The 19,866-nt window shown below is 45.1% G+C and overlaps 1 protein-coding gene across 1 annotated transcript in view; it reads right to left on the reverse strand.

Annotated features, from left to right (window-relative positions):
• The window catches only part of ARHGAP6 (Rho GTPase activating protein 6), a 488,580-nt gene extending 471,523 nt beyond the window's left edge, over positions 1-17,057 (reverse strand). The window contains exon 1 of the mRNA XM_055338929.1: positions 16,479-17,057. Within this exon, the coding sequence (XP_055194904.1) occupies positions 16,479-17,057 (579 nt within the window). The remainder of the gene's footprint in view (positions 1-16,478) is intronic.
• Positions 17,058-19,866: the final 2,809 nt, after the last annotated feature.

Below are 19,866 nucleotides of genomic sequence, written 5' to 3' on the forward strand. Positions count from 1 at the left end.
GATGGATCATCCTGAGAGGCATTCTATATGTTTTCCAATGGTCCTGATGGAACCTCAGTTGTCCCCTTGTCCACAGCTGCAACTTCCATGACCCAACTTTCAATGGCATTTCATTCTCCCTTATTTTTCACTGCTGCTTGTTGGGAGCACCTCCCTAATAAACTGTAGTCCTCCAGGTCCTAACCCTGGAGGAACTCAAACTAAGAGACCTTTTGCCCCTTTTACATTTTTATCAGGGAGTTTTAAAGCTTATATTTTCATAAAATAATTTATCCACATTGCTCTAATTATATATAGTAATAACCATTTTTATTTCTAAAGATGTTATTATGAAATTAAAAATGTGCAGAGATATATATACAAAGAGAAATTACACTAATAGATCATGATCTAAAATTCTCAAGAAGTCTTTTGACACAAATAAATGGAAAGATATTCCATGCTCACAGATTAGAAGAACTAGTAGTATTAAAATGTCCGTACTACCCAAAGCAATGTACATATTAAATGCAAGCCCTAACAAAATACCAATATCATTTTTCACAGAACTATAACAAATAATCCTACAATTTGTATGGAACCACAAAAGACCTCAAATAGCCAAAGCAATCTTGAGAAAGAAGAACAAACTGCAAGTATCACAACTCCAGACTTCAATATATACTACAAAGCTGTAGTAATCAAACCAGTACGGTACTGGCCCAAAAACGAACACATAGATCAATGGAACAGAATAGGAAACCCAGAAATAAACCCACAATTATAAGATCAATTAATCTTTGACAAACGAGGCAAGAATATGCAATAGGAAAAAAAACAATCTCTTAAACAAATAGTGCTGGGAAAACTGGATAGCTACATGGAAAAGAATGAAACTGGACCATTTTCCTACATCATACACAAAAATAAACTCAAAATGGATTGAGGACCTAAATGTGAGATCTGAAACCATAAAAATCCCAAAAGAGAGCACAGGCAGTAATTTCTCTGATGTCAGCCACAGCAACATCTTTCTAAATATGCCTCTTGAGGCAAAAAAAAAAAAAAAAACAAAAGCAAAAATAAACTATTGGGACTACATTAAAATAAAAAGCTTCTGCACAGTGTAGGAAACAGTCAATAAAACTAAAAGACAACCTACTGAATGGGAGAAGATACTTGTAAATGACATAATTGATAAATGGTTAGTATCCAAAATACATAAAGAACTTAAACAACTCAAGACTCAAAAAAAAATCCAATTTAAAAATGGCCAGAAGACACGAACAGACATTTCTCCAAAGAAGACTTACAGATGACCAACAGACACATTGAAAGATGCTCAACATCACAAATGATCAGGGAAATCCAAATCAAAACCACAATAAAATATTACATCGCACCTGTCAGAATGGCTAAAATAAAAAACACAAGAAACAACAAGTGTTGGTGAGGAGGTGGCGAAAAAGGAACCCTTGTGCACTGTGGGTGGGAATGCAAGCTGTGCAGCCACTGTGGGAAACAGTATAGATGATCCTCAAAATAAAAACAGAATTACCATATGATTCAGTCAGTAATTCTACTACTAGGTATTTACCCAAAGAATATGAAAAAATATATTGTACCCTGATGTTTACTGGAGCATTATTTAAAATAGCCAAAGTGCAAAACCAGACTAGTGTCCATTGATAGATGAATGGATAAAGAAGAAGTGGTATATATATACAATGAAATATCATTCGGCCATAAAGGAAAAGAATAAAATCTTGCCATTTTCAAAAACATGGATGGATCTAGACAGTATAATGCTAAGTGAAATAAGTCAGAGAATGACAAATACCATATGATTTGACTCATATGTGGAATTTAAGAAACAAATGAACAAAGGAAAAATAGACAAACCAAAAAACAGACTTTTAACTATAGATGGTTGCCAGAGCAGAGGCAGGTGGAGAAATGGGTGAAGTAGGTGAAGGGAATTAAGAGAGTACGTTTCATGATGAACACTGAATAATGTATAGAATTGTTGAGGGATCCCTGGGTGGTTCAGCGGTTTAGCGCCTGCCTTTGGCTCAGGGTGTGATCTCGAAGTCCCAAGATCGAGTCCCCCACCGGGCTCCCTGCAGGGAGTCTGCTTCTCCCTCTGCCTGTGTCTCTGCCTCTCTGTGTGTGTGTGTCTCTTGTGAATAAATAAATAAATAATTTAAAAAAAGAATTGTTGAATCACTATATTGTACACTTAATATAACACTGCATGTTAACTATACTAGAATTAAAATTATAAAAAACACTAAAAACAGAAATACCAAACAATCCAGTAATTCTACTTCTGGGTACTTACCCAAGGAAAACAAAAACACTATTTCAAAAAATATATGCACCCCTATGTTTATTGCAGCATTATTTACAATAGCCAAGACACAGAAGCAGAGGTGCTTGGGTGGCTCAGTCAGTTAAGCACCCCGAGTCTTGATTTCAGCTCAAGTCATGATCTCAGGGCTGTGAGATTGAACTCTGTGCTGGGTGTGAAACCAGTTTAAGATTCTCCCTGCCCCTCCCCCTCCTTTGTCTTTCTCCCTCCCTTTCCCTCTTCGTCTTTAAAAATGTAAAAACATAAAAGGTTGCAGAAGGGGAGTGGGGGGGATGGTGTGACTGAGTGATGGGCACTAAGGAGGGCACTTAATGGGATGAGCACTGGGTGTTATATGTTGGCAAACTGAATTTAAATTAAAAAAATAAATATAAAAAACAAAAGATATGGAAGCAGCCCCAGTGTCCATCAATAGATGAATGGATAGAGATGTGTTATACACACACACACACACACACACACACAATGAAATATTACTCAGTTATAAAAAGAATGAAATCTTGCCATTTGTGACAACATGGATGGACCTAGAGGATATCATGCTAAGTGAAATAGGCCAGACAGAGAAAGGCAAAAATCATATGATTTCACTTAATGTGTGGCATCTAAGAAACAAAACAAAACAAAAAAAAAAAACAACAACAAAAATGAGAAACAGACTCATAACTATAGAGAACAATGGGGGTGGCAGGTGTGGAAGGTGAAATAGGCGAAGAGGATTCAGAGGAACAAACTTCCAGTTACGAAATAAATAAATCATGAGGATGAAAAGTACAGCACAGGGAATATAGTCAGTAATAGTGTAATAACTTTGCATAGTGGTAAAGAAAATAACTACACTGTGGTGAAAATTTCATCATATATATACATATATGTGTTAAACCACTATGTTGCACACATGAAATTAATATACTATATACCAACTGTACTTAAATTAAAAATTTTTAAATATAAATAAAAGTTAAATTAAAAGATGTAAAGGTAAATAAATAAAACTCTAGAAGAAGTCTTTCCAAATAAAAGAAAAAAAATTGGGATGCCTGGGTGGTTCAGCTGGTTGAGCATCCAACTCTTGATGGTCATGATCAGGGCTCAGGTCATGATCTTGGCTCAGGTCATGATCTCAGGGTCATGAGATGGAATTCCCACATTTGGCTCCACACTCAGTGGAGAGTCTGCTTGAAATTCTCTCTCTCCCTCTCCCTCTGTCCCTCCCCTGCCCCCTTCATGCTGCCCCACTCACACATGCGCACACTCTCTCAAAAAAAAAAAAAAAGAAAAAAGAAAAAAAGGAAAACTTTCTGCACTGTAAAGATACTGCATAGAAACAATGACTTGGAGAAAATCTTTGTAGGTATACTAAGTAAATTTTCTTCTTGACGATTCAACTTTCCCATTCAGTGAATTTAAAAAATAACTTCTTTTTTACAAGTTTTGGATTTCAGTGAACATTTACATAAGATACATTTACCATATCTTCATATAAATTAGAAATGATACCTTATAAGGACAGTAAAATACATACCAGGAATTTAAACATTTTCTATAAGAGAGATATTTCTAGATGAGGAGAGACAAACTCGACAGTCATGACCCACTTGACACTTCTGCATCTAGCTTCCCTCAGGGAGAACCAAAATTCTGAATAATACTGCAAAGAGAAATGCACTATTTCATTTGTTTAAAATTTATAACTCTGGGGTGCCTGGGCGGTTCAGTCGGTTAAACGTCTGCCTTTGGCTTAGCTTATGATATCAGGGTCCTGGGGTTGAGCCCCGCACCAGGCTCCCCGCTCAGCGAGGAGTCTGCTTCTCCCTCTGCCTCTCCCCTCCCTCCCCCGCCCCCACTCATGCTCTCTCTCACTTTCTCAAACAAATAAACAAAATCTTTAAAAAAACTTGAATAACTTATTTCAACTAAAAGAATTCTGAACAAGAACCTAAATATTCCATTATTTCCATAACACTTTACCAGTGTTTAACAGTGTATTCTCAGCTATATGAAAAAAGTGATGTATTTACTTAAATTAGAAGATTATTTACATAAATTAAAAGATTTTTAAAGATAAATTAAAAGATGCCATTGTAGCAGAACGACAATACATTTACCGAGTTTACAACTCAGCACTCCTGAAGCTTGTCTGGGACTCCGACTTGGTGACCTTCGAGTCAGCTTACCATCTCCATATCAACTTTCCCATTTATTTCCTTGGCGTGTGGACAAACACATTCTGACAACACCACTTATTGACAACATACTGACATTAGAATCCAGATTCAACACACCTCTTCAGGGGCTCACTAAAAGACCCTTTTGATAAAATTATGAAAACTGCACCTGTCTTTGAACTCACTTATAAATCATGAAAGGAAGAAACCTGATGCACTGGGTCTAGCAGCAAAAAACCTGGACACAGTGAGTTCTAATCCCAGATTTCTATTAGGAGTTTACAAGATAACCTTGGGTCAATAGTTTAACTTCAAACTATTCTTCTAGTCTAACATATTCACAATTCTTATCTGCCAAAAAGCAAATATGACCAAACTTTGTGTTGACCCTCAGAAGGAAAGCTAAGCCAACCTGTACTTCTTTACACAATTTCAGGAAGAATTTCCATGTCCATTTTAAACTTAAGTCAGAACTCTGAAGGTCTTCATTTGGACGGCCCAGGCATAGACTGGGGATCTCATAAATAGGATTTAAGTATCACATGGATGTCTGGACTACATAGAAAAAATTTTAGAAGCTTTTCCCCTCCTAATATTCTCTTTTGTTCCCAGACTGCTGAAGTCAGTCTAGAAATGTTCATGGGAGTTAGTTAGATTTTGAGAGAGAAAAAAAAAAAGCATCTGAATGTAGATGGTATAACCTTGATTTAGTGATGGTACCTTGTTCGCCTGGAAAGATGAGCCATGAAAAAAGTCAGCTTGATCTCACATGATAGTGGTGGTATGAGGAGGTGAGAAAAACACCGGGCTTGAAGTGAGAAAGCAGTCTGCCATTTACCAGCTAGAGAACCGGGGCTGGACTGGGAGCTATCCAGTTTCCAACATTGTAAGTATTCTACAAACAAAAAGTGTCTGATGCAATAAGTTACTATGACTAGCGTGTGGGAATGAAGGTTATTACCCCTAGGCCTGTTGGCATGTTGGGTTATAACAAATCCACAAAGCAAGTCTGGCAAATTCCTGTGTTCCAAGTCACTAGGCCAAAACACCAGGGGTGACAGCCTGCTGTTGCTCCAATGCCTATCATGAAAAGTATATCTTACTTAACAGCTGGCAAAATCCATTTCCAATTACCTTGCGCTGTTGTCCAACTCAACTAGTTCTACTCACTCACTTGTTGATCACCCAAGCCCTCTTTGATTGCCACAGTAGAAAGACCCAGTTTCCCAGCATACAATAGGTGAAGAATAAATATTTTCTACTAATGTAATGTTTTAATCCAAGTCCTACCTATGTTGCCTCCTAGTTGTGTGACCTGAACACATCTTCCATTTATTTAACCTCGTTGGCCTTAGCATCTTTTAGTACTTCCTATCTGCTGGGCACTTTCCAAGTAATTAATTCTTGAGATCCTCACAAAAATTTCCTGAGGTACACACTTTATCCCCATTTTACAGATGAGGAAACTGAGACAGAAATATGCTTTGCAATTTCTTTAAGGTTACAAGGCAGAGCTGGGAGCTGAACCCAGGCAGTCTGGCTCAGAGTCCAGCTCTAACCCATTCACTTCCTTTCCTCTCCAACTAAGTCTGGTTACCTCTTAATGGGAATCTCAGTGTCCTCATGTACAAAATAAATGTTGATACTGTCATCCTAGAGAATTGTGGTAATAACAAAAAAAAAATTGGTGAGCACTCTGCAAACACTAATTGTTGTTTCACTTACCACTACCATCAACACCCATCAACTGAAATAAGTGCACAGGGAATCAACTGGAATTTCCAACATGAGAATGATACTTTGCTCAAAAGCCATTTAGGTCTCAAAGTACCAGCTTGCCTAATTGTTTCTCAACACCTGAGAAATGAAGTCATCAGCGATGCAAGCATTGATCCAATGCTTATTCACACTTCAGCTCCTAGAAGTGGTATGAATTCACCCATTCCCATGAGCTGTCCAGATATACAGAAACAAAAATGTGCCATCTTCCTTGATCTGCAGTCCACCCAACTCATTTCCAATTTCTCCACAGACATGAATAGTTTAGGCTTAGCCTTCTCTGGGGTCCATCAGCACATCATTTGATGAGCAGTTTCCCAAGTTGCTTTTAATTCTAATGGCTCCTGAAAATCTTTGGCTATTTAATAACTCTGGTGTGATATGACCAGGCAATTTTTCAAGATCATAAGCAGTTTTTAAAGTTCCTGCGTATTGTGAAAAACAATCTTTTTAATCGCTTGCTTTCAAGGCCTAATAATCAGGACACAGAATCTCCACGGTAACCAATCTCAGAAAATCCTGGGCTGGCTGTCAACTCTTCCATCGAATCTGCCCGGGCCATTACTACCTCCCTTGCTGCATCTTCAAGGACAACGTTTCACATGCATTAGACCTAGGCCAACTGCATGACTGTTCATTTATGTTTCTGTTTTCTTGAAAAGATGCTGTGGCAACAATATTGGTATATTTTCTAAAAGTTATAAACACCATTCTTTCTTAACACCACTCTTTCTTAACATAAATTAAAATTTGCATATTATAAAATTCATCCTTTTATTTTTTTAAAGATTTTATTTATTCATGAGAGACACGCACAGAGAGAGAGAGAGAGACAGAGACAGAGACAGAGAGAGAGAGAGGGGGGGGGGGCAGAGACTAAGGCAGAGGAAGAAGCAGGCTCCACGCAGGGAGCCTGATGCGGCACTCGATCCCGGGACCCCAGAATCACGCCCTGAGCCGAAGGCAGATGCTCAATCCCTGAGCCACCCAGGTGTCCCAAAATTCATCCTTTTAATGTGCACAACTGGGCAGCAGGGGTGGCTCAGCAGTTTAGCACCGCCTTCAGCCCAGGGCCTGATCCTGGAGACCCAGGATCAAGTCCCACGTCGGGCTCCCTGCATGGAGCCTGCTTCTCCCCCTGCCTGTGTCTCTGCCTCTCTCTCTCTGTCTCTCATGAATAAACAAATAAAATCTTTTTTAAAAAAATAAAGTGCACAACTCAGCAACATCTTAAAGGATATTCAGCAGGTTGTGCAACTATCACCTCTATCTCATTCCAGAACATGTTCGACATCCCAAAAAGAAACTTAGTATTCATTAGCAGTCACTCCCCATCCCTCCCTACTGCCAGCCTCTGGCAGCCACTCATCTACTTTGTTTCTGTCTGGATTTGCCTATTCTGGACAGTTCATATAAACAGAATCATATAATTTGTGGCCCTTTGTGACTAGCTTATTTCACTTAGCTTGTTTTCAAGATTCATCCTCATTCTAGCAAGTATCAGTACCTCGTTCCATTTTATTGCCAAATAATCTTGCATTGTATGGATAGAACACAGTGTGTTTATCCATTCATCTACTGATGGGCACTTGGTTATTTCCACCATGTTGGCTATTACAATAATGCTGCTATGGATATTCATGAGCATGGTTTTGCATGGATATACTTTCACTTCTCTTGAATATGTACCTAGAGGTGGAATTACTGAGTCATATGGTAACTCTGTGTTTAATTTTTCAAGAAACCACCATGCTGTTTTTCAGAGCCACTGTACCATTCTGCATTGTCACCAACACTGTAGGAGCATTTCAAATTCTAGACATTCTTGCCAACACCTGTTATCCCTTTTTTTTGCAGCCATCTTAGTGGGTATGAAGTGGTGTGTCACTGTGGTTTCGATTTGCAGTTCCCTAATAGCACGTGAGCATATCATTCTTTACCTACTAACACACTCTACTACCATTTTTTCACACATTACATTCCACCCCTTCTGCCATATTTTAACACAGTTGCAATGATAGTCTCACTCTCTTTTTCTTTTTCTTTTTTAATTTTTATCTATTTATGATAGTCAGAGAGAGAGAGAGAGAGAGAGAGAGAGAGAGGCAGAGACACAAGCAGAGGGAGAAGCAGGCTCCATGCACCGGGAGCCCGATGTGGGACTCGATCCCGGGTCTCCAGGATCGCGCCCTGGGCCAAAGGCAGGCGCCAAACCGCTGCGCCACCCAGGGATCCCTCACTCTCTTTTTCATAAGCAACGGCCCAGAGAGGATGCAGTAAACTGTAGAATAAGATTCCATGCCCCCAAAGGTGTATCTCCAGGATTTGGAAAACTGCTGTCAGAATACAGACTCCCTCAGTCATTGACTGGATTCTGATATGAAACACACTTTCCCGGCTGCAGGCACCAGACTGGAAGAATCAGAATCCCACTGTGGAAAAATAAGCTCACGATTCTGCAAACCCTGAATGTGTCACGATATGCACCATACTCAAAGCTTATTTATTTTGAGATGGCATCTGGTTGAGCCAAGAAGTGGAAATGGAGCTTTCTCAGATAGATATGGGACCAGGTGATCAAAAGCAGAGTAAGAAGGAGAGAAGGTGTAATGGGCTGTCAGACTGACGCTCTGCCATCTGGCACTCTCATACTCCATTCTTGTTGGACTTCTGTAAGTTCCTGAAGTGTCCTACGTTCCCTCCGACCTACAGGCTGTTCCTTCCAGCCAGCATGCCGCCTGCCTTCCTTTTCATTTGGCAAAGCCTCCTTATCCACTGCTTTCAGTTTAGACATCCCAGTTGCCCTTAGTCCTTGTGTTGGTTTCCTGTGGCCGCTGTGACAAATCACCACAAACATTGCAGCTTAAAACAACACACATTTATTCTCTTACAGCTCTGGAGGTCAGAAGTCCCACTGGACTAGGATGAAGACGTTGGCAGGGCTGCACCCCTTCTGCAGGTTCTAGGGGACTATCTACATCCTCGCCCTTTTCAGCTTCTAGAGGCTGCTACATTCCTTGGCATGTGACTCCTCCTTCCATTTTCAAAGCCAGCAGTGTAGCATCTTCAAAACCAAGTCATCCTTCCTTTTCCTTCTTCCCTCCCTTCCTCCTTCTGGCTCCCCTCCCTCCCTCTCTCTCTCTATCCCACTCATTTATCCCCACATCTCCTTCTCTGACTCTGACCCTCCTGCTTCCCTCTTATAAGGATTCTTGTAATGCCATTGGCTCACCCAGATAACCCCAGATCATCCCCCACCTCCAGATACTTACCTTAGTCACATCTGCATAGTCCCTTTTGCCATGTAAGGTAGTGTATCCATGGGTTCTGGGAACAGGGACACGGATATTTGGGGGCCATTGTCCTGTCTACGGTAGTCCTCCTGTAGTAATGCCACAGCATTCTGAACAGTACAGGGGCCTATTTATCCAAAAGTATTATTTTCATAAAAGGATAAGCACCCTGTGGGACCATGCCTGTTTGTTCCACGTATATCCCCCATGTCAAGGGCATAGCTGGTACTCAATAAATATTTGATGACTGCCTAGCTGAGGGACTGGTTTGGCTTTCCCCGCCCAGAGTTCCTGGGGAAGGGGAGAAGGTGGGCCGAGACTCTATTGTAAAAGCCTTTGAAATGACTCACTAAGCAGTTTGGATTTCATTCTGTACATACTGAGTCCCAGCAAGGGTTTCTGCTCAGAAAGTTAACATGATTACAAAGTGTCTTTGGAGGAAAAGGCCCATAAGCCAGATGGGAAGAGGGAGAAACTGAAGGCAGGGTAGCCAAGCAGGAGGCCACAGCCTATGAGGACCCAGCCGAGGCAACAGCAGGGAGAAGGTACAGCTGCAGAAAGATGTAGGAAGAATGGAGCAAATGAGAAGCAAACACAGCAGGATAGAGTGACTTATTTGAGAAGATAGGAGAAAGCAGAGGGGAGCGCGCTGGAGATGCCTGCAACCTGGGAAAAGTAAGCAGGCGGAAGAATGGTGACACCAACCAAAATAAGGAATGCAGAAAGGGGACCGCGCTCAGAGGGAAGAGGACTGACCTGCTCGGCTCTGGACACACAGATCACGCGGAGTCCGGCGGACAGTGGGAGCAGACGTCCAGGAGGCCATCAGAAATGTGAGGAACCCAATCACCCCCAGACGGATGATGGCTCACGTCGCAAGGCTGAACGAGATCATCACAGGAGAACGATGTGAAGGAAAAACACAAGACCATGGGGACGGGTGGACAAAGAGTGGCACAGAGACAGAGGAGCAGGAAGAGACGCTGGAGATGGAGAGGCAGCAGTTGTGACCGGTGTGGGGGGGAAAGGAGGAGCGGGAGCAGGAGCCAGGGCAGGACAGGGTGGCAGGTCTGCTCAGAAGTCCAGCCAAAGGAGCTCTAAGGAGAGTATTGGAATTGCAGTACCTTCGAGAAAACTATTTCTATAAGTAATGGGGACAGAAAAGATCCTGCCAAGATATAAGGTGCTCGTGGCCGCAGACTTTTTCCAGCAGTTTGGCAGTTTATACCGAGTCCAGAAGAACCTCCAGGTAGCTCTGCCCTTAACCTGTTTGAATTTGAGCTTAATCCTTCCAGTCCCTCTCTTTAACTGTAAGATAAGGAGGCTGCAGCTAGATGCTCCCCGTAGTCCTTCCTGAGTCTAAAACTTGCTCTTTCCAACCTGCAAATCCCTAAATTCTGGTGAAAGTTCAATGTCCAGGCATCTGAGAAGTTACCTTCACGTTAGTCTCTATTTAAGTTTAAAATTACTTTAGCGATGAATTCTAGCAGAGGGATATTCCGAGAGAGCATATGAAAGCTGAGTAACTATATTCCTAATTTATAAGTCCTTACAGCATTATGCGGATTTCAGACATAATTCCTTGGAAAATGCCTTTGTCAATTTCATATTTGCAGCTCTTGCTCTAATTACTTCCTCTTCGGTGACACCGGTGAGCCTCTATTTTTAACGACAGTATTCATCTCTGCCCACATTTTAAATTTTAATTCCAGTTTCCACCACTATATATTTACCACTCAGTTGTTCCCTACACATATATTTAGACACCCCACATCTTTTTCCTATCCTCGGTATCTTTCGGAAAGGCTTTTTTTTTTTTTTTTCCAATTCAGAGCTCTGGTTGACATATACCAGAAAAGAAGAAGAAAATGACAAAGAGTGAACCCAGAAGCATGAGAGAAAACAGTACTGGAAAGCAAAACCTAGAATTCGGTTTCTTGTATAAAGTAGCACATACGCAGAGTTCCTCAACTTCAGCACTATTGAAAGGTATCGAGCAGGATCATTCTTTGTCGTCACGGTCTGTCCTATACATTGCAAGGTGATGAACAGCATCCTTGGCCTCTACCCACCAGATAGCAGCAGCAACACCCTACCCCAGCTCTGGCAGCCAAAAATGCTGCCAGGTATTGCCAAATGTGCTCAGGGTGCAAACTCATCCACAGGCGAGAACCACATATATGATCATGTTACACCCTCATGCTAAAAAAAAAAAAAAAAAAATCACCAATTTCTCCCGTTCTCCACCAGAGCTTTTCTCAACCTGGGCATGCTTGACATCGAGAGCCAGAGAACTCTTTGCAGTGGAGCTGCCCTGTAATCATAAAATGTTTAGCAGCATTCCTGGCTTCTCCCCCAACTAGATGCCAGTAGCATCTCCTCCTATAGCAAACAGAATAACGTCCCACCAAAGATGTCCACACCCTAACCTCTGGAACCTGTGAATATGTTAGGTTACATGGCAAAGGGGAATGAAGGTTGCAGATGGAATTAAAGGTTGCTAATCAACTGACCTTAAAATAATGAGATTATCCTGGATTACACAGGTGAGCCCACTGTAATTACAAGGGTCCTTAAGAGAGTCAGAGGGAGAAAGGATGATGGCAGAGAGTCAAAGGGATGCAACAAGGATGGCTTTGAAAGGGGAAGGGGACCAATGAAAAAGCGAAGGAAACAGATCGTAGAGCCTTCAGAAAGAACACAGTCCTGCCAACACTTTGACTTTAGCCCAAGAGACCCATTTCAGACCTCTGACCTCCAGAACTGTAAGGTAATAAACTTATGTTGCTCTAAACCACTAAGTTTGGAGTAATTTGTTATGGCAGCAATAGGAAACTAATATATCACCACCCCTAGCTGTGACAACTCAAACTGTCTTCAGACATTGCTAAATGTCCCCTGGGGACAAAGTCACCTCCAGGTTGAGAACCGCTACTCCACAAGATGTCCAGTCCAAACCCCTGAGATGTGCACAGTGGGGCTCTTCATAATGAATGCTACCCAAACTTTTGAATACTATTATCCGATACACAACGAGACACAGCCTATGCTCCAGGCATACAAAACTTCCAACTTCAAAAGCACTTTACATCCTTTCACCTCTCTGCGGGTTTAATGACAAGAGGTGCCTTGGCGTGTAGGCCATGTCCTTTGGTCCTCCTGCCATTTGCATCCATACCCATGGTTAGTTATTATTCCCCAAATATGTGTGTGATTTCTGGTCTCGTTAGGTTACCATATAGACAGCCATGTGGTTGCTACATAAAATAAGCCATAGATGTCCTCACTCCCTCCTCCAAGCCAGTGTTGCACTCAAGCCCCTCTAAGTCCTCTTTGTTGGACACTCTGGCATCACCAACTCCTCTGTGCCTCTACATGTCCATTCCTTTCTCTTTCACCAAGGAACCACCTCCCTCCCTCTTCTAAAAGGCAGGCACTCTTGAAGATCAAGTTCAAGTGTTCTCTGCACAGTGAAGCCTTCCAAAATTCTCCAAAGCACAATGAATCATCACCCTCCCCCCCACACACACACACAGCCCAGTCCCTCACTGTGCCGATCCCTCTGCACTGTACCTATTGGTCAACTCATCTGTCCTTGTCATTAGACTGAGCTCTTTAAGGGCCAACATCATATTTTAGCCTCTCTGCATTTCCAGTACCTAGAGGAATCGTGTGCTTAAGAAGTGCTTATGGGAGGAATGACGAAAAGAAGTCATGGATAGAGAAAGATCATTTTAATTATGGGTTATCAAAGCTGGCAAACTCCAAGTCAGCTATGAGCATAATCCTAGCTCTGATCCATGAGAATTAGGAGAATGTCAGGGTTGGAAGGAGACCTTACTCCTTTGACATCAGAATCAGGGACAGAGATGGGCTTCTAAGAAGAACACAGGTTGAGAAGCATGTACGGACTGTGTCACTGTGCACCATTTATCCCTTTGTTCTCCCTTCTACTCAACAGATACTCTACCCAGCATGTCCATGAATCCGTTTTTGTTAAAATGGTCCTGAAACACATAGTAAGGAAATATTAATAGAGTCATAGCTGACTTTGTTTAATACCTCCTGGTTTTAGACCATAAAATGGCCATTTGGGAACTTTGAGTAAGCACAAGGCATAGAGCTGCAGGCATTTATGAGAGTTGTGGGAGCGGAAGCCAGTGTATGAACAATTTAGTTTAAAACCAGAGAATCTGCTCAAAGAATTAAGCAGAAATAAATGTGATCCATCACTGGCTAAACCTGAATGAAGGTGAATTCTCAGGTTTGGCTATGGATTCAATGGAAGAGAAACAGAATAGTTTAACAAACCGTAAGAGGCATACGTGACTCGAGAGATGTACATGGTTTTGAAAGTGGATGAAGGCCCCAGGGAAACTTGATGCTGGCAGAAACCACTTCCATGGGCACTTGCTAGATAACCAGCATGAGGTGCTACATTCACCTCACTGGGGCAGTTTTGCCCCCCAGAGAACATTCAGCAGTGTCTGTAGACATCTGTCATTGCCACACTGGCAGGGAGGAGTGCTACTGGCATCCAGTGGGTAGAGGCCCAGGATGCTACTAAATATCCTACAAGACATAGGATGGCCTCTACCACAAAGAATCATCTGGCGACAACTGTGAAGAATGCAGAAGCTGAGAAACCCTGAGCCAGAGCAGCCCAGGAATGGCACAGGAACCAAAGTGCTCCTCCAGAGCCCACCTTAAGTAACCTTGCAAGGTATCCACGTGCTGGACTTTTGACAGTATTGATAAAGACTCTCTTTTAGGAGAGAGGATCCAGCTTGTTTGAAAGTGAGAAGAACAAGCAGTGCTCAACTGGAGGAGTTTCCCGGGTTTTTGAGAAGGTTCCAGGGCATTAAACCTTTGAAAGGTAATCTAGGCCATTAAATTCCAGACCCAGGGGTTACAATAGAATATCTGGGCCTCTACTAAACAAATCCAGCCTTGGACCTTCAGTCCATCCAGTCACTCCATGTCTGCCTCGAGAATAAAGAAATTGGGCACACGCGTGCGTGCGCACATGCACACACTCACACACACACACGTGAACATCCGATGAGAAAATGTTGTTCTTTTGCTAGATGAGGCTGGCCATGTGCTAAGTATTAACCCGCAAAGAGGTGAGAGACACGGTAGACAAGCTTGCAGACTGCCCAAATGCTGCATAGAACAGTTAAAAGCCACCAGGACTGCCGCAGTTCAGATACATGTTCATCGATTATGAGATTTTAGTGGAGAAGAAGATAGTTTCTAACCAGCCATGGTCATCTACAGAAAAATACCTTTTGGTCATAACAGCAACAGTATCTGTATACTACATTCCAAGTATGTGCAGTTGTTAAGAAAAGCAGAGACATTCTTAATGATGCGATTGGGTTTAAACGTGAACGTCAGTGGCTGTCTAATCCAAGAACCTGGCTTGCTTTTGCATTTCTCTCTCCTCTCGACTCATGCAAATTATTCTGATAATGTGTGCGTCAGATATATAGCAGGAATTCACCCCTCCTAAAGACCGGGAGACATTCAACCTCCAGATTTTTTGATCCTCTCTCTAATGCTAAATTCTCTGTCGGGAAAGAATCTCTTGTTCTCTGACTTGTCTTTCTACTGCCTGTCTTCCTCAAGAAAATAGGCAGAACAGTCAGCAACGTTTGTTAGTTTTTGTGACCCATACTCCCCACCCAACAGCATGTTACTGTGACATGATAACTAATATTCTATTAATATGTGAGACTAATATTTGATTAATACTGTTGGTTTTTCTAAGGCAGTCTATTAAGAGACAAATTTTCATAGTTATCTCATGGTAACAGAGCGAGGTATGATCTCGGATGCTATTTTCAAACTGTTTTCCTTGGTTGTGTTTCCCTGATTTAGTCCAAATCTCCAGCAATTACATGGTATTTCATTTCATTTCTGTAATTCTAACTGTACTTTAAAATCTTTAATTACAACCAATGGAATCTCCCTTCCCTTATGGAAACAGATCCAAGGCAAATCTATAGAATTTGTGAACTGAAAGAGACTGGAAGTTGTTCATTTCTAAAACAACTACTATTTATTCTCTAAAAGCACGCTGCTTTCCAAGTACCCATCGACCACAGTTTCCCAAGAGCTCTATTCTCCATTCTTCTTAACCAGATGGCAAACATTTTAAAGGTACCAAATAGCTCCCTCTGAGTTCCCTATATATTAAAGATCCCTGATAGACATATATTTCGTTAACTACTAGTTGTCCGTAGTAGAATTTGGGCATATTTCCATGATCTTTCATAGCCTGGAGCAGAGATCCTTTTTCTCCTAGATTAAACTGCTATTTGGTACCACAGATTTCTGAAATCAGACCTTTAGGGAGAAGAAAAGATCAAAACTAGAGAATTCTAGTAGTTACTCCCACACAACCCAAACACACACACACACACACACACACACACACAACTATCAACAACACCCTCCAGAACAATGTTTCTGAATTCTCTGTAGAACAACCAGATGGCAGGCATATTTGAAAACACAGTACATCCAATCCTTGTAAGAGCCTAGGAATCAGATCATTTGAGTTCTGAAAAATATCCACATTGGATGAAGGGATAAGATGACCCTTTGAAATCGCCTGTAGCAGAAACAGGAAAGCAGAACACCATCTCTCCCTCCAGCTCCCACCACTGCTCCGAAGTGGAGCCAAGAAGTCCTAACAAGACACACATCAGTGGCCCCTAGAGACCTCCCGTTTCCAGGCACCATTTAACGGGCCAAAGGGGGACAGCCACACCATGGAAACCTCTCAGTGGGTCCCTGGCTCTGTAAATGTGATGCAATTAAACAACTGCCCAGGTGTCCAGCCTTGGGCCATGAGCAGGCAAAGCACGGTACCCTACCTACCTCGGACTTCCACACAACGTAGGGGTGGCTGTGGCTGTTGGGGGGGGACTGGAACTTCCTCTGCTGGAGCCACCTCCTGGGAGAAGTGAAGATGCCATTAGGGCCACCCCCGGAGGAGCAGAGGATGGCGCTGCGGCCGCTGCCGGGCCCGGCCAAGACTGAAGGCAGGTCCCAGGCCATGCTCTTCTTGAGGCCACCGCGACCCAGGGGGACCTCATAGTCAAAGTGGAAGCTGCCAGACGGTGACTTCTCCAGCGGAGTGCTGGGCGTGGAGAAGGATGAGCAGAGGGGTCTAGGGGGTGGGAGTCGGTTGGCCCGGGGGTGTGGGCCCCGAGGAGAGGACGCCGATCTGGGGCCGAGACCCTCGGCCGCGGGCAGCGGGGAACAGAGGCGACCCGCGGTGGCCCCCCGCGAGCTGCCCTCCACGCCCGCCTCGCCCCCGCAGCCGCCGATCAGGGCTGGGTCCAAGCTGCGGGTCTGGCGCAGCTTCCTCTTGGAGAAGCCCTTGGCCGAGGCCGCGCCGCCCGAGGCTGGCGAGGAGCAGGAGAAGACACTGTGGAGCAGGCTCTGCGCGGACATCTCGGCGGGACGGTGCCTGAGGACCACGCTCTTCCCGCTCTCGGGACGCTGGCGACTTGGAACCGGGAAAGGAAGGGGGCTCAGGCTCGGCTGCAGGCGGGGCTGGCCGGACGCTGGCCGCGGGCGGCGGAGGGCAGTGCCCGACTCACGCGCCACCAGCGCGCTCCAAGTGCCCCAGCGGGTGCAGAAGCAGAAGATCCATCACCAGCCTTCTAGGAAAAGAGGTCGGGCGGCCTCCTGCGGCCGCTAGAACCTTCCCCCAGAGCCCAAGTCGCGAATGGGGCGAGGAGGAGGAGGAGGAGGAGGAGGAGGAGGAGGAGGAGGAGGAGGAGGAGGAGGAGGAAGGTCAGGCGCCCGTTGGGTTCCCAGCTCCAGCCCGCCAGCGCCACTCCCCCTTCGCAGCTCGCGCTCGCTGGCTGCGGACAGCCTCGAAGTCTTCGGCAAGCTCCTCCTCGCGCCCTGAGGACGGTCCCGAGGGCTGGGAGGAGGCCTCCGGGGCGTGCGCTCAGGGGCGTCCGTCGCGCGACCCGCGCTGCGAGAGGGACTTCCTCGGCTCCGAAGTCGGGCGCCCCAGCTGCGCCCGGGCTGCGCCGTCCTCGCGTCCCGGCCCCTGAAGCCGCGCGTCTGGCCTCGGCTCGGCGGTCGCGCCCACCCCTCCGACCGGCTCGGCGCAAGGGGGTCGCCAGGCTCCAGGCGCCCGCGGGGTGCTAGCCTTGCCACCAAGTGGGGACACGGACGGCGCTGTGCCCGGGGCCTCCCAAGGGCCGAGTGGCTCCGCCGGCGGAGGACTGCTGGCTGCGCTCGGGGAGCGAAGAGAGAGCCCCGGGGCGAGCGCCTAAGCCCCACCGGGAAGGGCTCGGGGTACGGGCAGCCCAGCCGTGGGCCCAGGGCCGGAGCGGAGCTGTCCCCGCACGCGCGCGCGGGAGGCCGGGGGAAGCGGGCGGGAGGGAAGCCAGGTCTGGGGCTGGGGCGGAGCCAGGAGCAGGAGAGAGCGGAACGTGGAGATTTCCAGGCGCCAAACCTGGGAGCCGCGCAGGAGAGCGCAGCTCGCGGGTGATACCGGGTTTCCAGGGGAGAAAGCCGGGAGGACGGAAGTTCGGACCTTCTCCCTGTCTCCCATCCCCCACCCAGCTCGAGGGGGCGCCAGCTCCACTCACGTTTCTGGAAAGGAAAGGAAGTGTCAGATTGCACCCCACCCACTGGTGTCAGATGGGCAGCCCGGGACGGTTGCTCTGAAGTTGGGAGTTAAATCTCCCGTCTTCCTATTGCTGCCCCCTACTCCTTTCCCCGCTCCTTTTCTTATAGGACAGAGATTCAGTTCAAAAGCAGTGGCCGCAAATGAATGGGCTGGACACGGGGACCCACTGAGGAGGTGGGGAGAGTCCTGGCCCAGTAAGGGTCATGTGCGAATGTACTGGAGGAGGAGGGGTGAGTGGGGCTGGGCAGGAGGCAGGCGCCCACAGCAGCGTCAGCCCAGAGCCGGTGGAGATTGGCGCTCACAAGGGCTAGGTCTCCGGGTCTCGGCTCTGGGACGCCCCTGGGCGAAGCGCGCCGCGGCCACATTCCTGAGAAGCTGGAGAACGCTGGCGACGTCCACGCGCCCCACTCGGACGAGCCTGGAAGCGGCTTCTCCCGCTACCGTCCGACCCCTGGAATCTAAAAAGCGCAAAGCCCGCCCCCCCCCCCCCCCCGGCCTGTCGGCGGGCTTTGTGATGTAACATTTAAGTCTTGCAACGCAGCTTACAACCTTCTTAACAGGGGAGAGAAAGGATGTTGAAGACGCCCGCGTACTTGATTTAACTGTTCGCGTGTCCTCTTTTACCTCTTCGGGTGAAGAGAACTATATGCGAATGCAAAGGTGACTTTCCTCTACCGTTTCTTTTATTTAAAAAAAAAAAAACTTGACAATGAACCTATAAATACAGGTGCTTGGCACAAACGTTCACCTTGCTGTGGGTACCTAAAAACTGTCCAACTTTGATTTTGCAAGACTTCTATTATTCCCTATGAAATTTTCAGGGAAAAATTTTGTCTGTTTCAAAAGTGTGTTCAATGTTCCTAGATATTCAGCTAGCTAGGAGGAGGCACGTCGGGAGAGCTAACAGAAGAATCCAGCACCTCCACAAAGGGCTTCATTCGGCCCCCAGGATCTCTGCTGCACATGTTTTTGTAAATGCGGGGGGACAGACTGCACCCTGGGAGTTCCTTCTGGGAACTTTAGGACCTATCTGCTGCCTAAAGACAGAATGAGTTGGTTACAGACTTCCCAGCACTCTCACTGCTGGCCATCTCTTCGCACCCTGAGACTTAAGTATTTTCATTGGCTGATGATCAGGTGTGCTATGGAGAAGTAAAATTGCTTACAGCCCTGCCTGACTACACTCGCCAAATTACATTTGGAGGATTGTCCGCATTCGCTTTCCTCCATCCTCAAACAAGTCACATTAGAAGTAAAAGACGGTGGGTCTTGCCTGCCCTTTCCTTACTCAACAATACCCTGTAACTTGTCACTAGTAATGAAAACACTTAATATCTCTACCATTCAGATACCATTGCGTGGAATTGGTTATGCCTCATTGGCTTTTGGCATTTGGAGTAGATGGTTAACCAAGTCACACTCCATAGAACCTCTTATAACTCAAGGTGGTTGAGCAAATGTAATTTATGGTTCATATACATTGTACTTCTCTAAACCCATATAATAACCAAGGAGTTGAAAATGCAACCCTGCCACTATTATATAAGGCTTATAAGAATGCCCTCTAGGTACAAAGACATACATTCCTGGTTATAGGATGTTGGAGAACCA

The sequence above is a fragment of the Nyctereutes procyonoides genome, unplaced genomic scaffold (genome assembly GCF_905146905.1).
Source record: "Nyctereutes procyonoides isolate TBG_1078 unplaced genomic scaffold, NYPRO_anot_genome, whole genome shotgun sequence".
Classification (NCBI taxonomy): domain Eukaryota; kingdom Metazoa; phylum Chordata; class Mammalia; order Carnivora; family Canidae; genus Nyctereutes; species Nyctereutes procyonoides.